The following is a 23445-nucleotide window of genomic DNA, read 5'->3' as shown; positions in this document are numbered from 1 at the left end:
GTGTATGTGTGTGTGAGAGTGTATATGTGTGCATGGTGAGTGTGTGAGTATGTGAGTGAGAGTGTATGAGTGTGTTTGTGTGTGTGTATGAGTGTGTGAGTGAGTGTGTGAGTGAGTGTGTATGTGAGTGTGTATGTGAGTGAGAGTGTATGAGTGTGTGTGTGTGTGTGTGTGAGTGAGTGTGTGTATGTGAGTGAGAGTATATAAGTGTGTGTGTGAATGTGAGAGTGAGTGTATGAGTGTGTGTGTGTGTGAGTGAGTGAGTGTGTGTATGTGAGTGAGAGTGTATGAGTGTGTGTGTGTGTGTGAGTGAGTGTATGAGTGAGTGTGTGTATGTGAGTGAGTGTATGTGAGTGAGAGTGTATGAGTGTGTGTGTGTGTGTGTGTGTGTGAGTGTATGAGTGAGTGTGTGTATGTGAGTGAGTGTGTGTATGTGAGTGAGAGTATATAAGTGTGTGTGAATGTGAGAGTGAGTGTGTGTATGTGAGTGAGAGTGTATGAGTGTGTGTGTGTGTGTGTGTGTGTGTGTGTGTATGTGAGTGAGAGTGTATAAGTGTGTGTGTGTGAGTGTGTGTGTGTGTATGTGAGTGAGAGTGTATAAGTGTGTGTATGAGTGTGTGTGTGTGAGTGAGAGTGTATGAGTGTGTGTGAGTGTGTGAGTGAGTGTGTGAGTGAGTGTGTGTATGTGAGTGAGAGTGTATAAGTGTGTGTATGAGTGAGTGTGTGTATGTGAGTGAGAGTGTATAAGTGTGTGTATGAGTGAGTGTGTGTATGTGAGTGAGAGTGTATAAGTGTGTGTGTGTGAGTGTGTGTATGTGAGTGAGAGTGTATAAGTGTGTGTGTGTGTGTGTGTGTGTGTGTGTGTGTGTGTGTGAGTGAGAGTATATAAGTGTGTGTGAATGTGAGAGTGAGTGTATGAGTGTGTGTGTGAGTGTGTGTGAGTGTGTGTGAGTGTCAGGTCCCAGCAGGTAGGCGTGTCCCCTCACAGCGCTGCTCCTCTCTCCCTCCTGCACTCGGCTCTGTTTAACCCTGTAATTACTGATTGACGGCTCAGCACACAGGTGGTCATTAGAACTTTCTCGTCCTGTAAGAGCTCTAGACAGCTCGTGACCTTTGACCCCGCTGTCCTACACATCCAGCTGTTTCAGCATCAGAGAAAATCCCACCCTTTAACAGTCTAGCCACAGGAGACGTCCTGCACTACGGCCGAGAAGAGCTGCCCGAGCTTGTCCTGGCTTTAAGCGTGAGGGGAGAGTGGGAGGGGTTTGATTGGCAGGGCTGTGAACCGTCCTCTGACTCCGCCCCCTTGTGTGTTCCTCTTCTCACAGCTTTGGAATGAACCATGACGGAATCGGGAACGCCTGCGGGACTAAGGGGCACGAGACGGCCAAGCTGATGGCGGCGCACATCACAGCCAACACCAACCCCTTCTCCTGGTCCACCTGCAGCAAGGACTACATCACCAGCTTCCTGGAGTAAGTTCAAGAACCTTCTCCTTCTCCTTCTCCTTCTCCATGGTTCCAGGACTGGGCTTGTTACAAAAGGGTTCTCAAGGTTCCTTTAGATATTTAAAGGTTTAGAGCTTACAAAAGGTGGTTCTACTCCGAACCCCGTCTGAAAGGGAAACCCTGTGGTGATGTGTGTTACAAAGACCTTTTAAAGAGAACCTTTAAGAACCTTCTTGTCTGAGAGTGTGAGAAACACTGCAGCATTATTCAGAAGAAACAGATCACGTGTTCTAAACAGATACAGATACGAATAGGATGCGTGCTACACATCGCACTGCACTGTACATACAATACATACGCTTTCTGTTTTCCGTCCGCTGCTTCTTACCCTTCACTGTTGCTGATGTGAGGAGATGGAAGGGAAAGCAGGCTGGCGTGATGGTCCTCAGAAAGGGCTCTTGGTCAAAAGCTTTATATTAGACGTTTATCTTCACCACCATCACTAACACAGAAAACCCCAAAGCTCCGTGTACAGACTCCTCCGCTATTCATCCGTTAGATTCATCCGTTACTATTGTTATAGAATCAGTCTGTATTTTCGTTTCCTTCTCAAACCAAAGCGGTTTTAAACTCATAAACTAGTTGAACCAAAAGAACCGGGAATGAATTAACTGATGATCTTGCACGAGATCAACATTTTGCAGTCGTGTATCTTTTATTTCCGGCTCGTACTTCACTCATCCGCGATCAGAACGTCTCTTGTTTCTCTCTCTCTTCATCTATCAGATTTTGGAAGTGTTGCTGTGTCTCCTTGCCAGATAAACAGCTTTGGTTCTGCTGCAGGCCTTTGTTCAGAAGGTTTGCTCAACGCTGCCTGCTTTACAGAGAGAAGCTTTATTAACACCATGTTTTTGTGTAAAAGTGTCCAGACAGACAATGGTACTGAACTGACCACGAATGGATTCAGTCTTTGTTTCAGTTTCAGATTAAAAACTTTCCTGCTGAGTCTAAAAACAGCGGCCAGTTTTGTCTCTTTGCATTACACCAGATATCCACCGGGTCTCATTTGGGAGGAAGTTTTGTTGACATTTCTTCTAATCGTTTCTATTTTTAAAACGACTATTTTGTCTTCCTCTAAAGCAATAAACTGAGAGGTCTGTGTTGGTACGTTAAGAATCCGAAGGGGCTCAAGCCAGGATTGTGTTTCTCCCAGCAGAGGGGATCGCATGGAAGCCAAAGTAAAGGATTATTCCACCAAACAACATGGAAAAAAAAGGAAGGGATGTAACTGAATACGGCGTCGGTCGTTCCCCCCATCGCCCTGGGCAGAAAACGTGTGTGTTTCTTTCCTTTCCTTTCCGATATATTTGGTTTAGTTTTGAATTAGATTAGCCTTCCAATATTCTAGTGGGAAGCCAAAGATCCCTGTTTCAGCCGAAGCTTCCTCTGGCACGTTAAACAGAAACCAGATTCCTGAGCTTGTGTTGTTTGTTGCTGTGGTGTTTCACTGCTCGGATTCCCTCCAGCCGGATCGTAGCTTTCCACCTTGTCTGCGTTGGTGTTAAGGTAAAGGTGAGCTTTATTTAGGGTTTAACAGATTGACAGAAAGAGCCATCACTACTCCCTTCCTAATAAATGTTAGTGTTTGCCCACAAATTCCTCCCAGACACATCTCTGAGATGTTCATCGTCAAGCTTAAGAATAATCAGAACCTAAGAAAACATCTGGTTCATGGCCTTCGCCTCATCCATGTTCATTTTCTTCTTCCGTGTCTCTGAGTAGCAGACGCAGCAGTTCCACCCCGTGTGAGTGGTTCTTCAGAGCATCCATATTTCTCTCTGACTAAACAGACTAAACACACGGACACACGACTGCCTTTTTTCTTCCCTTACATCCTATCTTTCACTCCTTACTTCACCGGTGCTTCAAAGGCTTTCATGCGAGGCCAAGAGCACCATATAAGCCTAACCGTCTGGGTTTTAAGGATGCTGTCTGTCATTCTGCGTGCTCAGCTTTACATTTCTCACGCTCTACTTTTACATTTCTCTCGTGTTTGCATGTTTGGAGATGATTGTTTTCATCGCTGTGTGAATAGTGAATGCTGTCCAAGAGCCAATCCTATTGTAGGTTTGTTTTTTTGACAGCTCAGGTCGGGGAACGTGTCTGGACAATGAACCCCTGAAGCGGGACTTCCTGTACCCCACCGTGGCTCCGGGGCAGGTGTATGATGCCGACGAGCAGTGTCGCTTTCAGTACGGCGCCTCCTCCAGACAGTGCAAATATGGGGTAAGAAGAACGCAGTGCACTCTCACTCTACACCGCAAATCGTTCAGCATTTGACCTCATCGTTCCTCTGTGTAGATCATTAAAGCTTTCAACCGCCGTAGCTTGATTTGAGGAGGGAGTCTCCGTCTCAGACAAACTGGCCCACTCCTTTTTAGATCATTCTTTTAGATTAAATTCTTTTTAAGTTGCTTTGGTATATCTGATGTTTTCACGTTAAATTATGAGTACATAGTTTCAACATTCAGACATGGCAAAATGAACAGTGTGACAAGATCTCTGGAATTTATTATAAAAGCAGGAACTGGTTTGATAACCAGCATTTATTGAGTTAATTAATGAGGAAGTGAATTTAAGTTTATGCTGTTAAATCATAATCCCTCATGTTGATGTGTCTCTTTAGTGAGCAATAAAACATTCAGGACATTCCAGAACATTAGATGTAATTATAAAAGGATAAAAAGTATGATGTATCATTGATTAATAAATTAAAAATTGTAATCATTGCTAACTTCCTGTGGTGTAAGAGAATATAGGAATAAAGGACTTGAGGACATGGTGTTATAGGAAAATAATCAACCTCGGGACGGTAACGTGGTATTTTTCACACTACAGCTGTTTACCAACAATTACATTTTCATTTATTAAAGAATGATACGTCATACTATTTATCTGTTAGTTCCTGTTGTCACTTACGTTACAGCAGCTATAAACACTCGTTCCCTCACCAGCCTCTTTATTCTCTCTTGAAGTTAAGACAAAAAATCGCAGCTTGTTCCGCATGTTAGTGAGAAACCGCAAAGAAGCGTAAACTCCTCTGTCCTGAAGATGTGGGAAAACTACAGCTTTACCTCTGACTGTTACAAAGCGCTGACACTGGAGACTCCTTCCATCAATGTTAAATAAACGTCTCGTGGAAAGCAGTGACGTGACTGGATTTGAGGATTGATTGTCCGACTGCCGAGTGCAGTTACAGTAATGACGTTCAGGAGACACGCGTCTGATCACATAATGTACTTCATTTCAAAATAAAATATTTGTTCCTGGAAATAAATCTGAAAGAGAAGACACCGTAGTGAAATGTTGCACATGATGAAAACATTCGAGCACAAAGGAAGATTTATGGCGGAGTTTAAATTATGGCTTGGCAGTTCTCTTTCTGATCTTCTTATAAGTTTGATTTGGAATAAAAGACCTTTAATGATGAGGAATAACTCAGAAAGCCGTTTGCGGAGAACCAGGCTGATGGTTAAAGCTCTTGGAAGAGATGCGATGCCAAACGACAAGTTATTATTTTTACCACTGACCCAGAAGGGACTGGCTGGAGGACACTGATGTGTTCCCCAGGCTGGTCTACAGCTGAAAAAGTCTCCTCTGATGCGCGAGTAAAAGTCTTGTAAACGTATATCACGTTCATTAAGAAGTATCAGTGCCTCTTTAGAACAGCTGTTACTCAGATTGGTCTCGAAACAGTCCAGACGCTGACCGTATTTTCGCTTCTGCATGGACGTCTGGATCTGTTATCATCTCACTGTGAGCAGATGATGGAGCAGACAACAGCCTGATGTACTGGAGTGCGCTCCATATCTGCTTAGCTGATTTGGTAGAAGAAGAGACCGACTTTACTTCCTTCTATCATAAAATATAAAAGACTGTGCGGTGCAGTGTGTCTTGCGCTGCTGTGGAAAGTCTGGAACTTAACTGTTAACTGAAAAAGTAGATATATTTTTACACCCCAGCGCTGCTGAATCCTGGATTGTGATTGGTCAGAAGGTGTTGATGAATTCTCTGTAACAGCAGCTCTGACAGTAGCGCAGGTTTATATTAATGCACTCGCTCTAATACGTTATCGTTTCTATAGTAACAGCTCATTCACAGGGAGTCGAACGATGGACGCACCGCTCATAAAGATGCATTTAAAAAATCATTGATACAGTGAAGTTTTCTAAGGAGAAACATGTTTATTTAACATTTATGGAAGGAGTCTCCAGTGTCAGCGCTTTGTAACAGTCAGAGGTAAAGCTGTAAGTTTAAGTTTTCCGACCTTCAGGACAGAGGAGTTTACGCTTCTTTGCGGTTTCTCAGTAACATGCGGAACAAACTGCGGTTATTTCTTTCTTATTGTTAGAGGAAAAAAAAGAGAGGATGGTGAGGGAACGAGTGTTTATAGCTGCTGTAACATAAGAGAGAACAGGAACTAACTTGTTTCATGAACATTAAATGTAACTATAAATGGATAAAAGTATGATGTGTTGCTATTTAATCAATAACATTTTGTAATGGTTGGCCAGTAAAACAACTTGGGGACGTGCTGTTTTAGGAAAATAATCAACTTCAGGGTGGGTTAATAGTAACTCCGCTTCATCGCACCATCGTATGCGCCACTGTAGCCTCGTTAATTCACATCACATCTCATGACTTCCTGTTTCACGATACAGTTAATGACCTTTAAAATTCAGGGAAAAAAATACAAATGAAGTCTGGAAATTTGAACAAAAAACAGTTTGAAGACAGCAAGAACCTTCTCTTAGGAAAAATGGTTCCTCAAGGGTTTGATACAGTTCTCTGGAGTAGAGAAGGTTAAGTGTTCACCTCAGGGGTCCAGTAGTGAGCGGTTCTGATCAGTACGCTAGAACCTGAGTCACTGAGTCACTACTCATATAATAATATGATGATATCTGAATGAGAAGATGGTGAGTGTTGAAATAAATAAATATATTAGTCTCATATGTCACCAGTATATCGCTGCATGAATAGTGCTAGTTATAATTCTCACATTAATCACTGGTTTAATTGAACAAAATGGCTTCCACACTCATTATCCAGCAGCTCAGAGAATAGCACGTGATGCAGCGCATCCTGTTATTTTACATTTTATTTTTTTATATTGTGCTCCGAGGGTTATGACATTGTGATGTGTGTGCAGGATGAAGTCGATTTTATCTCACTATTTTGAATTAATTTTGACGGATAATCTAACCCGAGCGCTCATCTGCTACACTTACAGAGAAACTCTACGTTCATTCATCATTTTATCCATAAATAATTCACTCCTCGAGATAAGCGAAGTCTCTGATTAAGATGCGTCTCTTCCGATGTCCTGAATACTGATGTGTGTAATTTCAGTTTTAAATCCTCACTACACACTTACTTACTCTACTCTGAAGTCGAAGAAGAGAGAGAGGAACCTCAAAGCCAGCACTTCAGATTAGTTTTCAGGATTATTCTTCCACAGGAGATGAAACGCTATAACAGACTGTGTCTGTGTCTTCCAAACGTGTGTCTTTCTCCTCGTATCTTTCAGACGAAGCTGAATTGAGGTTTGTGACCTGCTTAATCTTCATCTTTATTAAAATGAAAATGATTTTCTGTAGAATAACAGGCTGTGGTAAACAGACGGACTTGCAGGAGAAGAAAGGAACCTGATGGAAGCCAAGAGAATTCAGGAACAAGAATAATAATAATAATAATAATAATAATAATAATAATAATAATGCCTCGTATGGATATACGGCTGTCCATAAACGGCTGAACCAGAAATTAAATTACGAGAGATTACAGTTATTTTGTTCATTGAGAGAAATATCTACGCGCAGATGCCAGAAAGAGAACCCTGTAATTTTTCTCTTAACTGTGATCAGAATAAGAGACGGTCGCTGGAAGGACGAGAGCCAGTGTTTTCTTGGCTCGGTTTTATTACAGCGTGTAGTGTTAGTGAATTCTGACAATCTCATCTGTTTCAGCCAGACGTCTGTTTAACCATTAAATTCATGGCTGTTTCACAAATCGTTCATGCAGATCTGAGGTCAGACGTGACCCAGAGGCTGTATTTGACACTAACTGACCTACAGACAGGCATGCTAACGGAAAATACACACTCAGGATGAACAGAGCCAAGAGAATTAATGAATAACAAGCAACTATCCATTATCTCACTTAATCGGAGAATGTTAAACTACTTTTTTTTTAAAACAATTTTTGTCACTTTGGTGTCAGTTTTCAAAACAAAAAGTCAGTGATTACTATGAAGATGATTAACTTTAAAAAAAAAAAGGATGATGTACAGGAGAAATGAGATCCTGGATTGTTAGGGTCCCAAAGTATTTAATAATAATACAAATAATAATAAATGGTAAAAGGTGTTAGAACAACAATGAATAAATAATAAAATTAATAGTGTTTTAAAGAACTAGCCTTAAATAACCCTTTAGAGAATTTCAGCCACATCGATTTGGATTTAAAATGCCATTAGAGAAAGACTAATACCCGTTTTTGCTGAATCGACTGGAAGACCTCTCTAAATGCAAAGACGCTGCCGGACGCTAATGACCAGCAGCACGCACGGGCGAGATGGATGCTGCGGTTTTTGCCCAGCGAGGGCATTTTGCCGAAGTGTTCGTTCAGTAGATCCACAGCAATGAGCACTGACAGCTCGAGAGGGAGTCGCTGTGTTGAACGCTCTCCCGCTGCATTTAGTCATTTGGATTTGGCAACAGTGGCTTCAGGTCGATCTGTCTGCGTCCCGGAGGTTTGGACTACAGCCTGTTGGACAGCGTTGTGCAGCAGTTACACGGCCACAGAGCTAATGGGCTGATTAAGGAAGACAGATGAATGATGCAGCGGTCATCAGGTCATCGAGATACTCAGTGTTACGTCCAGTGTTTATTTGGGAACACAGGCGGATGTAGACGTCATGCTTTTGGCTCAGATTTAGGCTTTTTTTCAACCCACCAGGGGATGAGGCCTCATCTCAAACTGTTCTCGAGAGACGGGTCAGAAATCAATGAAAATCAATTCTGGTCTGGAAGCGAGAGCCAGAGTGACGGCGGAGGAGTTGTGTGTTTGAGTGCAACAACCCGAGCAACTCAAGTTATTTTTACGTGACTGCCATCAAAACACAGCATGAGCAGTCCAAGGGGTTTTAAAGGTTATTGGATAAAAAAAAAAAGCAAAACAAACCATGGATTTAGCCAGCGGTCTCAGGAAGAAACAGAACGCTTAGTTTTACTGGCAACTGCAGTGAACTAATTAGGAGCTAAACTGCTAATGCTAATGATTACAAACCTTGTAATGCTCAAGGGTTTGGCTTTGGACGGTAAAATGAGTTCTCACTGCCAGAGGAACAACTTGTAAAATCATCCCAGTTAGTATTTTTACATCAGGAACAAATTTGACGTGATACAATGGATCATAGTTTGGTCTTTAATCTGCTCAGGTTAATGAAGTGCTTAATGATTTAGGAATTCCTTGGTGTAAAGACTCAGTTTAAACTGTGTCTTGTTGCAGAGACCCATAGCTTTCTTAATAACATGCAAATCCTTCTGTAGATTCACAGTTTAAAAGCTGTTAAAAATAAAGTTATAAACAAGCACCTTATGTATTTACCCTTCAGTTTTCGAGTTGATTATTGATGTAGCTTTTATACAGTCGGCTGACACGCTTGAAAAGACAGTAAGCATGAAAATGCATATTAATAACATACGCAGCTCTATCTGTGCTGAAAAAATAGTTCTTTTAGGTTGGAAAACACCATATCTGTCTTTTTTATTTACTTAACCCTGGATATTAAAAACTTGCAAAAATATACATCTATTCCCATCTTGTCAGTCTCAAAGTCCAACTTAAGATCACAACGGTTCATAAAATGCTACCATCAAACCATGTTCAAGTTTGTAGGATCTTTAGAGAAACCATGGCCCTGTAGTGGATTAGAGTCGTGTTAGCATAGAAACCTGGAGAGATCTGCATCCTCCTCTCCACTCCAGGTGATCATGCACTGCAATAAAACCTGCGGTAGACGGACATCCCAATCGGCGTGCGGCGTTTTCCTCTCGCACCGCTCCTCCGTCAGCGCCGTGTGATTCCTCCTCATCCTGTGAGCTCTGAGCAGGTTTATTAAAACCAGACGTGGAGATGCAGCAGTTGTAATGTGAGAGAGTGTGTTTGCTGCTTTATTTCATCTGGAAAGGCCGAGCGACTCTCGTCTCTGACTCGCTGACTCACAGAGGTCAGAGCTCGAACTCTATACCGTAAGTCTTTTTCACGAGGGCTGCTCCTTCGTCATACACGGTCGTCCTGTAAATCCTTTGAAGTCAAGGCTTTAAAAAGGGCCGAGTGCTCGTTAAAGGGGAAATCCTACACGGGGTTGTGCGGAGCTCGGCCTTGGAACGCGTGGACACGTTTCCTCTTTATTTGTGCGAGAAGCCGGCTCTGGAGTTAGGTGGCCCTGAAGTGAATTTTTAAGACTTATGTGTTTATAAAGGCTACGACTGAGGCCCTGGTCACCTGAACAGAAGAAGTTTTACATGTATTTTGAAAATACTTGTGTTTTTAATAAAATTCCCATCCACACAAAACAGTGATTTTGGTCCACACTAAACTGCAGAAGTGATTTGAAAACACGCACAAGAGCACGCCGGCACAGGGACAGTACATCACAAACCGTGGTGTAATATTAAGAGCGTTAGAGAAGCGTGGACTCACGGTGACATGGAACTACTGCTTAAGTGCTCTCCTGGATCTTACCCTAAATCAGGATAGGAGGCTGCAACACAGAGAAAAAATACAGTTTCAAAATATCAGTATACGTTCAGAAGGAGATAAATAGGTTTTTGTTACTGTATGTCTTCCTGCTCCTGGATGTGTGTAGTGCTTTTATTTGTCGTGTCTGGAATTTAGACTACAGTTCCACGGTTTAGACCACAAAACCACGCATTTATTGAAGAAATATCAAGGCTAAAGCTGGAACAACACTCTAGCATTCTCCGAGTTGATATATTCTGACCAACTTGCTTTTGCCTTCTTTCCTAGGAAGTGTGTAGAGAGCTCTGGTGCCTTAGCAAAAGTAACCGCTGTGTCACTAACAGTATTCCGGCCGCAGAAGGAACGCTGTGCCAAACCGGCAGCATTGAGAAAGGGGTAAGTTAAACATTCGCACAACAACATCCCCACTCAGTTAACTCTTTAACACACTTTATAACAGTCAGAGGTGAAGCTGTAACAGTTTTCCCACATCTTCAGGACAGAGGAGTTTACGCTGCTTTGCGGTTTCTCACTAACATGACAAGCTGCGTTTTTTTGTCTTATTAACTATAAGACAGTATAACTTCATATAACGTAAGTGAAAAACACTAACTTGTTTCACCGACATTAAATGTAACTAGAAACGGATAAAAAGGATGACGTGTTGTTCTTTAATCAATAAAATATCGTCATCGTTGGGAAATTGTTGTGGTGTAAGAGGAATAAAACACTTGGGGACGTGCTGTTATTAGAAAAATATTCAAATTCAGGGGTATAAAAGAAACTCAGCTTCATCTCACCACCATATCACTGATTATTTTCCTATAACTGCACATCCTGCTGTGTTTTATTCCTTAAACCTGACGAGATATTGTTATCAGATGCTGTTGTTTGTTCTACAGCTCATTTTTAAGGAAGTTAACCAAAGCCGTTTTGAAACGTACAGCATCAATCAATCAATCAATTAATCAATCAATCATTCAGTGTTTATTTATAAAGCAGCTTTAAAAACAGCCAAGGTTGACCAGAGTGCTGTACAAAGAGTAAAACTATGCAAAATACAAAAAATAAAACTACAAGAAAAACAAAACAGACAACAGAGTGAAGCAAATACAGTAGTAAAACTGTGATCAAACCAATGTTCATGGAATACTGAAGGCCAGAGAGAATAAATACGTCTTCAGAGCAGACTTGAAAACTGAAACAGAAGGGGTTAATCTGATATGGAGAGGTTCACTGTTCCAGAGTTTTGGACCGGAGATCACAAAGGCGCGATCACCTCGTGTTTTAAGTCTGGATCTGGGAACAGAAAGTAAGCCAAGATCACAAGATCTCAGAGTTCTGGAGGGAGCAAACGGATGGAGCAAACTTGTCAGATACTGAGGGGCCAAATTGTTGAGGGCTTTGTAAACATACAGTAGAAATTTAAAATCGATTCTATATTTAACAGGTAAAATAGGAGTAACAGCTCGTACTTGCGAGTCCCTGTGAAGTCTGGCAGCTGTGTTTTGTATTTGCTGTAAACGGGAAATTGCAATAATCTAAACGAGAAGTTACGAAAGCATGACTCGCAGCATGACCAAATCTAGGCCCAGCCCTTCTGTAGTTCCTTCAAAGCCACACCCCTAAATGTGAACCTGAGCACAAGAGGCGGAGCTTCTGTAAACTGACTGTTTGAGACTGGATGCTGATTGGATGTTGGGAGTCTCTTATGCGAGTAGGAACTTGATATAATGCAAAGAGCGTGAAGGAATATGGTGTACAAGCAGCCAGAAGGGGGCCAATACTTTTTATGCAAGTTTTTATGCTGTTTTTAACCTTAGAATCTAAATGATATAATGTTTGAATGCATGCTCTTGTTGCTTCCTCTTCCGAACATTCATGTACGAGTAACAAAATAAAAACAATTTCGTTTGGTTTCTTTTCTTCCGTAAAGTCACTGAAAATTCCAGATTTCATTTTGATTAAAATAAATCTTCCTGGCCTTTTCTGATATTCTTTTACTTCTTTTACTCCTTAGAGTTTGGAGTGTAGATTGTCCCTGATATTCCGAGCTAGTGGGAATGTTGTGTTGGAAGTGGCAGGTAGAAATATCCCGGGCAGTGGGAACGAGCTCAGGTTGGAGAGACAGTTTTAATAAAGATTACGGTCAGCATTGTCGATGGCTAAAGGGGAAGAATGAGAGAGGGCCATGAGCTGTCGTCCTTCGTTACCGTTATCCCACTGGAGCTATTCACCACATCGTCCTGGACAAGCGGAGCGCCCGGGTCGAGCCGCTGTTATTTTTCCAGCGAGTGTATGTACTTATGTCTGGCTCTGGACACATTGGCATCAAAGGAATATGAAGATCAGCCATTTCTGCCTAAGCGTGTAATGTGACATAGGGGCGTGGTCCAGGACGAACCACGAGGGGGAGGGGAAGACGGACCGCAAGTTTAACCCTGCTTCCTGCTAAACTACTCATTTAAAGAAACTACAAGAAAAATCTTACTGTCTGACTACTTACATGTCATTTAAAATTGAATGTAGAAATTATTTATAGTTTAGGAAGAATTCACGCTTCATCAGCTTCTGAAAACTGGGAAGCACACACACTTTACTGCGTTCTTGTTCATGGATGTTCTTTTGAGTTTCTCTAAAGCACAAAGATCATCATGATAGACAGCGGTCGAGTGAGCATCACATTGAACACTCTCTCTCTCTCTCTCTCCTTACCAGTTAAAATGATTTGAGAAACTGTGCCAAAGTCATTTCTATGTTAAAACACACAATCAGAGAGAAGCCAGCTCTTCTCCTGCAGCTCACAGACGGATAGCAGCGGCTCCATCAGACATCTCCTGATAAGACCATCTTAAAAGGGTTATTTCTGGCTGATAGTACCTCTCTCTCTCTCTCTCTCTCTCTCTCTCTCTCTCTCTCCTCACAGTGCTAATCCTCTTTATAAAGTCCTGATCTGAGATGCTAGTCACTAAAGATACAGCTTCATTCCTCACTACGTTTCTTCTCCAGTCTATGAGATAAACAGAGACAGACAGAGTGAGAGAGAGAGAGAGATAGAGATGGAGATAAAGTAAGAAGTTAACCCACTGACACAGTTGTGCCCCAGCGTTTGTCCCCTCGCTGACCTCGTTCTCCTGAACACAAAAGCTGGATTAACGCAGACGTGTTGGAGAAACGAGATTCGGTTCAGACTCACTGTGCTGAGAAACTCTAGTCTATGTCTAAACACAGTGTGGCTGAGGATTAGATTAAAAACAGCAGGTGGATTTCATTAGTTTAATAAATCCTGACTTAAAAAAAAGTTCAGCCAGATAACTAACATCAATAATCAACAAGCAGAGATAATAGAGATTGTTCTGCTGTACAGTGTGATGCTAATAATGATAGATGGACAATATCCACCAATAAAGTATTTATTACACCTTTACAAATATTAATCAGTTTGTCCGAGTCGGTTTGTGAGTCAAAATCCGAGAGAAATTGATTATTGATTCTTTTGGTTTGGTTTCACATTAAATGTAATAAAATAAAACGTTGTCTGAGGTGAGTGTAGGGCTGAAAACGTCCTCATAAAACAGAAGTACGGTGATGAAAAACATAAACAAACCTGCTTAAAGAACCGCACCGAGGAGAACACACCAGGGTTCTGTACCAACTCACTAAACACTGTGCGTGTGTGTGTGTGTGTGTGTGTCAGTGGTGTTATCAGGGCGAGTGTGTGGCGTTCGGGACGTGGCCGCACAGTGTGGACGGAGGCTGGGGGCCGTGGACGCAGTGGGGCGAGTGCAGCCGGACGTGCGGCGGTGGAGTTTCCTCGTCCATGCGTCACTGTGACAGTCCAGCGTAAGTAGGCAAAGTAAGAGTCAGGGGAGGAGATCATCATCATCATCATCATCATCATCACTACAGCACAGCTCACCATCACTCACATCAATCTGATTGGTCAGAAGATGTTGATTAATGTTCTATAACAGCAGCTCTGACAGTAGTGCAGGTTTATATTAACGCGTACGTTATCGTTCCTATAGTAACAGCTCATTCACAGGGATTTGTACCGCAGACGCTCCACATAAACAGATTTTTAAAAAAATCATTGACATGAGATGTTTATTTAACATTTATGGAAGGAGTCTCCAGTGTCAGCATAGTAGTTTTAATATTAACCAATTGGAGCGTAAAAACAGATATCAAATAATAAAACCTGTTTAGCAGTAAATGTGAATAAGAGGCTGATTTGCTCCTCAGGTTGATGTTGTTACCAGGTAACGATGAATTAAAACATGTCCACTGCTGCAGCGTTTATTCAGAGCTGCAGAAACTACAAATTCTGGCTCTGAAAGAAGAAGAATAAAAATACACTCAATTGCCTTTTGTTCTCTCGTACAGATCTCTCGCAAAAATGACTGTGTTGTTGAGTGTTTTTTTGTCTTGGCCACATGATCTCAGCTCCATCTGCACTCCATCTGCACATGGAGGTTTGTGGTTCCTCTTGGTTCTTGTGGAAGCGTCAGTCCTCACACTTCACCCTGTTTAAAGAGATCAGCTCCTGAGGAAAGGGAACAGAAACCCCAAATCTGAGGCAAAATGGACAGAACCAGAGAAGAGAAAAGAACTTGTTATTCATCTGAGCTCAGTCCAATCACTGCAGGTCAGACTGTCCGAGCGTTGATTGTTTTCTCGAGGAGGAGAACACACTGCCCTGATGGTCACGACAACCCGAAACCCACACTGCAGGGTCTGTCCAGAGCTCCGGAAACTCTGCAAACTCTGGAAATTAAAATCTCTGATCTCCTGAAGATTTATTTCTGGTGTTAAATTGGAGCTGAACACAAATGAGAAGATCAGAAGGTTACTAAAGGACATGTCTGCTTATTGTTCTTATTAGTTAGTTAGAATTTGTTACTGTTCCCAACATCATATATATGTATATATATATATCAAACCTGTAGATGTGGGATTAGTCATATGAGACGCTCTGAAATCAATTGAACTCAGTGGAGTCAGTCTGGAAAATTGCCCTCGTGAAAATGTCGCTGTGTGTTTAATCGATTTCTCCGTATCTAACGTTCTCACAGTCACTTTGCTCATGAACAGAACATGAGTGTCTATGAAGGAAGCACTAGTTTTTACATAAATAGGGTTGAAAATATTTTTGTCTGTGCTGATCTACAGTTATGTTCCGAAGGTGATTGACTTGCGTGCCATGCAATATTCTTAAATTACCTCCTTATGCCCAACACCAGGTCTAACCTCATTACTCGCTGTAACTGCAGCATAACTTTTCCGAGAACACGGCTCTGTTTCTCGGGCCGTCAGCTCTGTCGGCGTCATCCTTGAGTGGAATCTGATGCTCCGTCTCAAATCATCGACACACTTTTGATGTTCGACAAACAGCAGTGCTTTCACATTAAAAAATAAACAGCACAATCCTTGTACTGACTAACAAGCCTGTCAGAAAGGAGTCTGCTAGTATTAACAATGGATGGAAAACTTTTCCTTAATCTGTTTTAAAATTAAACTTTGCTGTTATAATGAGCTCCACTCTTCTGGGAAGCTTTCCACTAGATGTTGGAGCGTGGCTGTGGGGATTTGTGTTCATTCAGCTACAGGAGCATTAGTGAGGTCAGGCGCTGATGTTGGGATGTCGAGGAGGTCTGGGGTTCAGTCGGTGTTCCAGTTCATCCCAAAGGTGTTCAGTGGGGTTGAGGTCAGGGCTCTGTGCAGGACACTCGAGTTCTTCCACTCCAACCTTCACACACCATGTCTTCATGGAGCTCGCTTTGTGCACAGGGGCATTGTCATGCTGGAGCAGGTTTGAGTCTCTTAGTTCCAGTGAAGGGAAACTGTAAAGCTTCAGCACACAGAGACGTTCTATACAATTGTGCGCTTCCTGCTTTGTGGAATCAGTTTGGAGAAAAAGCACATATGGGTGTGATGGTCAGGGGTGCACATACTTTTGGCCATATAGCATTTATGGGCTTTTCACACACAACAGTCTCTAGAGTTTACACAGAATGGTGCTGGAAAAAAAACAACAGTGAGCAGCAGTTCTGCAGCCGGAAACTGCTTGTTGTTGAAAGAGATCGTAGGAGCAACTGTACGATACGACTGTGTAGATCCGTGGTGAGCAGAAAAGCATCTCAGAATGTTACTGTCCTGTTACAGAACCATTGTGCACTGTTTTATTGCTTACACGGATCTTCAAGCATGGAGTTAAACAACACACTGTGTAACTGCTCCACTTTACACTGATGTGTCACTGTTTTCTCTCTGCACGTGTTCGACTTTGCTTTCCCTGCTCTAGTACATTTGGATCAAATCTTCCTCTATGTATTAAGACCACACTAATAAGGGGGCGTAAACTTTAGCACATGACCACGTGACCCATCCTGGCCCGGAGCTGAGCAGCACAGGGTTTAGAAGGTCAGCAGATTTAGAAACAGTAGTTGTTGCTGATGTACCGTGAAAAAGCAACTTAACCCCACAAATAACAGCTGGCCAGGCCTGCGAGATCTGCTAACCCACTTTTCAGCTGAAATAAAATCCTGAGCGCTCGAGCCTGACTGTTCTCCCTCCCCCCGGAGAGCTGCGTGTGGAAGGCAGCTTTTTATTCAGTGCCTGAAGCAGCATCCTGACGGTGATCCATCTCCATCTCCAGCGAGATGTTCCAGCTGGATGGGTCTGGTCAAGAGGTTGAATGATTGCTCCAGTCGTTGTGCTGTCAGTGATGTGATCTGTCCATCCGTGTACGATTTCTGTCCATCCGTGTGGAATCTGTCCATCCTTTCGGGTTCTGTCCATCCAAGTACGATTTCTGTCCATCCGTGTGGGTTCTGTCCATCCGTGTGGGTTCTTTAAGAGGAAATTTTACAGTGTTTTATTCTGTGTTCTCTTAGTCCACACAAACGCAGGGCAGATGCTTCCTGGTGTTGTCAGGAAAGTGTGTTTTGTTCTAAGCTTTGATCTGATGTTCTTCAGTTCTGTTCTAAGGGTTCTCTTATTTGCTGTAGGTTCTTCATCAGTCTGTTTTTTTCTTTCTGATTTTTTTTGCAGGCCGTCCGGAGGAGGGAAGTACTGTCTTGGGGAGAGGAAGCGCTACAGATCGTGCAACACCGACGTAAGTTTCCATTTCTCTTCTGCGCCTCTGTACATGGGAACAGCTCAGGAATATGGATTATGGATTATGGATTGCCAGATCTTCTGTAGATCTTCTCTTATTTATTCCTCTGCTGCAAAGGTTCTCAAACTTTTTACAACTAGTGACCTCTATAACTGTAAAAAAGTTATTCACGCAATATTTTATTACATCAACATAATCTAACTGTTCAGATATTAGGATCATTATTTATATGTGTACAATAACACTTCAGCTATCCATTAGAACCTCAGAATGTTTTTTATTATAAATGGTTTCGAAGAAACTTCCAGCAAAAGTTTTTGAAGTTTTCAAAAGAGTTTGATGATAGTTTTATTTAATGTATAGAAAAATTAACACAAAAGTAGGAAAAATACAATCTGCAATAATTTTAAAATTTTACAATTTTAAAGATTAATTAAAAAATCAGTCTGTGATTTTTTTTTTTTTTTTTTACAAAAATCAAAATTTTACAAAAAGATATCACAATATCCATGATAACTCACAAACGTGTACTGTGATATAATCGGTCATAATATCAATAACACATGGTCATGATGGGGTTCCCTGCTGATCGGTGACCAGGTTCCGTGCTGATCAGTGACCGGGTTCTATGGTGATCTGTGACCCGGTTCTGTGCTGATCTGTGATGGGGTTCCGTGCTGATCTGTGATGGGGTTCTATGCTTATCTGTCACCGGGTTCTGTGCTGATCTATGATCAGGTTCTATGCTTATCTGTGACCCGGTTCCGTGCTGATCGGTGATCAGGTTCTGTGCTGATCAGGTTCCGTGCTGATCGGTGATGGGGTTCTGTGCTTATCTGTGACCCGGTTCTATGGTGATCTGTGACCGGGTTCTATGGTGATCTGTGATCGGGTTCTATGGTGATCTGTGACCCGGTTCTATGGTGATCTGTGACCGGGTTCTATGGTGATCTGTGATCGGGTTCTGTGGTGATCTGTGATCGGGTTCCGTGCTGATCTGTGACCAGGTTCTGCTGTAGACATCTGTGTAAGAAAAAGAACCCAAAAGGAGTTGGAATGCGCTCGTTATTACAGCTGTTGTCTTTAATGGAAGCTTCACTGATGGCTTTATAGAGCCTGAGTACAGGTTCTGTTTTTATGAGCTGTTGAAGCACACATGGCCGCTCTCTATCTGTTGCCTAATTCCTCCTCCGTTATTAAAGTTATTCGTTGCCAGATGGACTTCGCTGCATCACTCTGAGTGCTGTCAGGACTGTAAAGTTTGGATAGAGATAGATACGATGGCTGTGAGTGCTTTCTGAATTTATGAACGCAGAACGAGCGAATGCCTGAGGGCTCTTAATCAACTCAAGTGTGCATTGTCAGGGGTTATGAAATCTACGCTGATTCAAGTCGCAAAGTAGAGAGAATGCGTCACGAATTCCTGCTGCGTTCAGCATTAACTGAGTCATCCTTTAATTCGTGAGCATTTTTTTTCATAAGTTAAAAAAAATAATTAGAACTAATATTTTATAAAGATGGAAATTCAGAAATTCACGTCCCTGTGCATTTTTGAGCTTTTTATTAAGGTGAAAATTGAGCCAGTTAGGGGGCCTTGAGGCTATTCTACCACAAATCTTAAAAATAACAGCTCAGAGCAAGCGGCGAGTGTTTACTTTGGAAAACAAACAGCATGCTCCAAACCACTTTTTCATCCCCTGAAACGTTCTGCGTCCAAAACAAACGGATCTACGGTATGCAGATGACATTGAGTCAGGAGCGGCGAGCTGCAGAGCTGCAGACGGCGGGCTTTTAAAACAACGCTCTCTACGTGAGGCCTTGGTGTAATTACTCCGACGACTCACTGGAATCCAAATGAAGATCTCGTAGGAGGAAGACGGGGGTGAAGGACGCTTCTCACCCTGCTAGACTCGCTGTACAGTTTTAACTCAGTGTTGGAATTTATTATGAATAAAGCCATGGAGAATGTGGCCCCCTGTGGATAATGTGTGGCCCCGAGCAAACGTCTGCTTCTCACAACAATGAGCTAATCTCTTTACTCCCTCATCATCCTCCTCCTTACTCTCTCACTCTCTAACTCACTTTCTGTCATCAGGACATCATGAAACTGTGTTCAGCCTGTTAGTGTTCTGTCTAGGACTTCTTCTTCTCTTGGTTAAAGTAGATTTCTGGGTTTATTTCACTAATTATTAAAGTAATAAGTAAAGTAGCTGCAGCCAGGACTAATAATTGATGCCACTTTATATTCACACACACACACACACAAACACACACAACAATATTATGCAGTGTTTAGACTTTTAGTCATAAATGAACAAGAAGTTATATCTCTGTGTGCTCCTTATTCATCTAACATTAATCACTGATAAATAAACACAATCAAACACGACAACCTGCAGAAACTCGTCTCTCTGGCGTTAATTTATTGACATCTGGATGTGAAACTTTTATCACAAATAAAACCTGAGAAAACATTATTAGTCTTTTACCCTGTATTACCCTGAAACTAATCCCACCCACATAGTGCTAAAACACTCCTTTAGGTTTATTCAGACAGGATTAGTTTCTCTGGGTGACGTCTGGATGCAAAAGTTTTATCATGGAGGAGACACGTAAAAACTTTATTACAGACGTCATTCCGAGAAATGAATCCCATCTCAACAGGGATAAAGGAGGGAGTGTTAAAAAGTATGTGCACCCCTGACCATCACGTCACTCATACGTGCTTGTTGAACATCCCATTCCAGATTTATTCCCCGTGTGTTTGCTGTTATAATGAGCTCCACTCTTCTGGGAAGCTTTCCACTAGATGTTGGAGCGTGGCTGTGGGGATTTGTGTTCATTCAGCTACAAGAGCATTAGTGAGGTCAGGCGCTGATGTTGGGATGTCGAGGAGGTCTGGGGTTCAGTCGGTGTTCCAGTTCATCCCAAAGGTGTTCAGTGGGGTTGAGGTCAGGGCTCTGTGCAGGACACTCGAGTTCTTCCACTCCAACCTTCACACACCATGTCTTCATGGAGCTCGCTTTGTGCACAGGGGCATTGTCATGCTGGAACAGGTTTGAGCCTCTTAGTTCCAGTGAAGAGAAATTGTAAAGCTACAGGGTAATACAGAGACATTCTATACAATTGTGCGCTTCCTGCTTTGTGGAAACAGTTTGGAGAAGAAGCACATATGGGTGTGACGATCAGGGGTGCACATACTTTTGGCTATATAGTGTATAAATGTCAGGGATACAAAGAAATTATATTCCATCACTGTCTGGACAACAACAGAGTTCTATTATAATAAAGTTAGAATAGATGTCAGCTCTGAGTTGAACTTTTGCCTTTTCATCTTGTTACTCTATAATAAAGTCTGGTTTGTGTTTCGTAGCCTTGTCCAGCAGCGTCGCAGGACTTTCGCGAGAAGCAGTGCGCCGACTTCGACAGCATGCCGTTCCGTGGGAAATATTACAGCTGGAAGCCTTACACAGGAGGTACGTCCTGATACCAATATAAAAACACTGAGTCATGGGTAATGGCTGTAGACCGCAGGGATAGGAATCACTCGACATGTTAAATTCAATTCATAATATTTTATTTATTCGAAAATAATCATCATCACAAAGCAGCTTTACAGAATCCACATGCAGATTTATCTCTGATGAACACGCCAGAGGTGAGAGTGGTGAGGAAAAACTCCCGAGAGGACATGAGGAAGAAACCTTTTTCATGAAGCGCTAAAGAGTCAGTGCTCACAGAATACACACACACACACACACACACACACACACAGAGCTTTGTGTGTATTCTGTGTACCAGCAACAAAGTGAACGCCTTTTTGATGGTGTGCAAATTCCAAAGATTCCAGAGCTCCATATCGTTAAGGTGTGTGTGTGTGTGTGTGTGTGTGTGTGTTTGCCCTCAGCTCTCAGTTCAGTCTCAGGATGTTGGAACACTTTGCTGCCGCCAGCACGGTCATAACCCACAGCACAGACAAGCCCAATGCGCTGAACCTAAAATAAAAGCGGAGGCGTAGATATCTGCTGCTTCAATCCTGCTCAGAAATAGAAGAGTGAGATGCCAATACCGAGTGAAAAACTAGACAAGGCTGGGTTATGAAAAGCCCCTTCAGTCTTCCCTTTATCGCCCTTTCCCCTGTAATAAGCAGCACGCCAATTACCAGTTGTTTGGCTTGGAGAAAGCGTTTAATTCAGCAACGTGCTCGTAAAGAGAGTGAGATAACTGCTGTCTGTCTGTTTGGCAGATCTGTTCATCTCTCCTCATATCGCTATAATTATGATGTCAGAGTGAACTTTCACATCCCGCTATGAGTAATGCTTCTCTCTGACCTGGCTGCTAACATCAATAAAGGCAAAGGAACAAAAAAAAACCCAAGCGTTCAGGTCTGAGATAATTGCAAAGCCGTACACGAGTGAGTGAGTCGTTTTCCAAGAAGAACAGCAGTTTATCTGATGAAACAAGGCTTGACAGCAGTGTGCGTTTGTCCTGCAGGTGGCGTGAAGCCCTGCGCGCTCAACTGCCTGGCCGAGGGCTATAACTTCTACACAGAACGTTCTCCTGCAGTCATCGACGGTACACGCTGCCAAGCTGATTCTCTGGACATCTGCATCAACGGAGAGTGCAAGGTGAGACGCTGCTGCAGCATGCGCAGATCAGCAATCTTCATCTCCACCCTCTGTGAAAGAGAGAAAGAAAGAAATCTCGAGAGAATGTATCCTTCCTTCAGTGAAAGGTATTAAATGATACTGTAGTAGGAGCCATGACAATAGATAGAAGTGGAACGAGTCTAAAAACTCGTCAGGATTCAGTCAGTACACACATCAGTATTCAGAGCTCAGACGGAACTACGGACGTAAGCGCTGTTCAGAAGTTACGAGAGTTACGTACATGTGGGCGGAGTTTATCTAAACCAGAGCCGTGTCTCGGTTACGTGTGTCTCAGTTCTGACTATGAACTTCAACGCGTTTTTCTTGCATGATGTCATTCAAGGCCCATTTAATTCTATAAATATGACACTCTTAATTAATTAATAATATCATCCCTTTGAAGTACACAAAAGTTTTTCTCCCCCCACATTTTATGGATGAGTTTCATTCGCAGTTCAGTCCGCATTTTCTATCCTTTTTCTGTTTTTTCGGGTTTAAAGGTGAGTGTTTGTGTTTAAAGGTGATGGTTTAGACGCTACTGAAAAACCCCATCTGTCACGTCTACTCAAGAAAAATCTGGCAAAAAAATGTCGAAGGCGTGAACTACACACAGGTGATTTTAATCCACTGAAGCAGCTGCGTAACCCGACTCTGAACACCAGGAACTTTCCTCACGTAAACACTTTGTTGTCTGTTTGTTGTTGTTTGTTGTTTGTTGTTGGGTCTGTCTGTGACTGCTAGCGTTCTAGACTGCTTTCTTTAAATGAAATACTGCAAATGCAGTAATGTTTGTTCAGTCATCTCTCCTTATGGTTTAAAACCGAGGATTTGTCGTGTTTGCTTGGATAAGAGAATGTGGTTAAAAGATGAAGATGATTTGAGCTCTGTTGTAATGTACAGGCTCGTGTTTAAACAAAGAAATGCATCCAAATCGGTTATTTCGTAATGATGATATATATTTACTTGCACTTTTCTCCGTGTGACCAGTTTGCACTCCTGATGCCTGATAAAGCGTCTTTTCCCCGTACTGCTCTCCAAAGCTCTGAGTTGTGAAGGTGGAGAAACAGTGCAGTTACCCAGAACCTAACACTCTCTGAAGCAACTGCAGCAGCATGAAACCTTCAGAAAGTTGATTTTTATAGAAGTAAAGGAGGCGGAGAGGTTCTTCTCTGAACAGGACGCTTCTGGTTCTGATTGTATTGTTGGATGTTTTGTTAGCCAGACATGCCAAATTTAACAGGATACACAAATCACTTACAATATTATTTGTTTAATAAAATGAACTGGCAGCGCTGTGGAGGTTTTTTTGTGCATATTAGGAAATTGTTAAGAATGAGCTGACAAGAAGAACAGAATCCGGTGTCGGTGCGTGTTTGTGGCCACTCCACATACACATATTTGGAAAAGTGATGCACACACGCAC

General features: G+C 42.3%; 1 protein-coding gene across 1 annotated transcript in view; it reads left to right on the top strand.

Annotated features, from left to right (window-relative positions):
• Positions 1–23445, top strand: part of adamts6 (ADAM metallopeptidase with thrombospondin type 1 motif, 6) — an 80051-nt gene that overhangs the window by 31575 nt on the left and 25031 nt on the right. Inside the window, exons 10-16 of the mRNA XM_034312579.2 lie at positions 1329–1475; positions 3593–3734; positions 10542–10649; positions 13951–14096; positions 17307–17370; positions 20747–20849; positions 21868–22001. Coding sequence (XP_034168470.2) covers positions 1329–1475; positions 3593–3734; positions 10542–10649; positions 13951–14096; positions 17307–17370; positions 20747–20849; positions 21868–22001 — 844 coding nt within the window. The remainder of the gene's footprint in view (positions 1–1328; positions 1476–3592; positions 3735–10541; positions 10650–13950; positions 14097–17306; positions 17371–20746; positions 20850–21867; positions 22002–23445) is intronic.

The sequence above is a fragment of the Pangasianodon hypophthalmus genome, chromosome 17 (genome assembly GCF_027358585.1).
Source record: "Pangasianodon hypophthalmus isolate fPanHyp1 chromosome 17, fPanHyp1.pri, whole genome shotgun sequence".
Taxonomy (NCBI): Eukaryota; Metazoa; Chordata; class Actinopteri; order Siluriformes; family Pangasiidae; genus Pangasianodon; species Pangasianodon hypophthalmus.
Note: the sequence above shows the minus strand (reverse complement) of the source record. Positions and strands in the feature narration are given on the sequence as shown.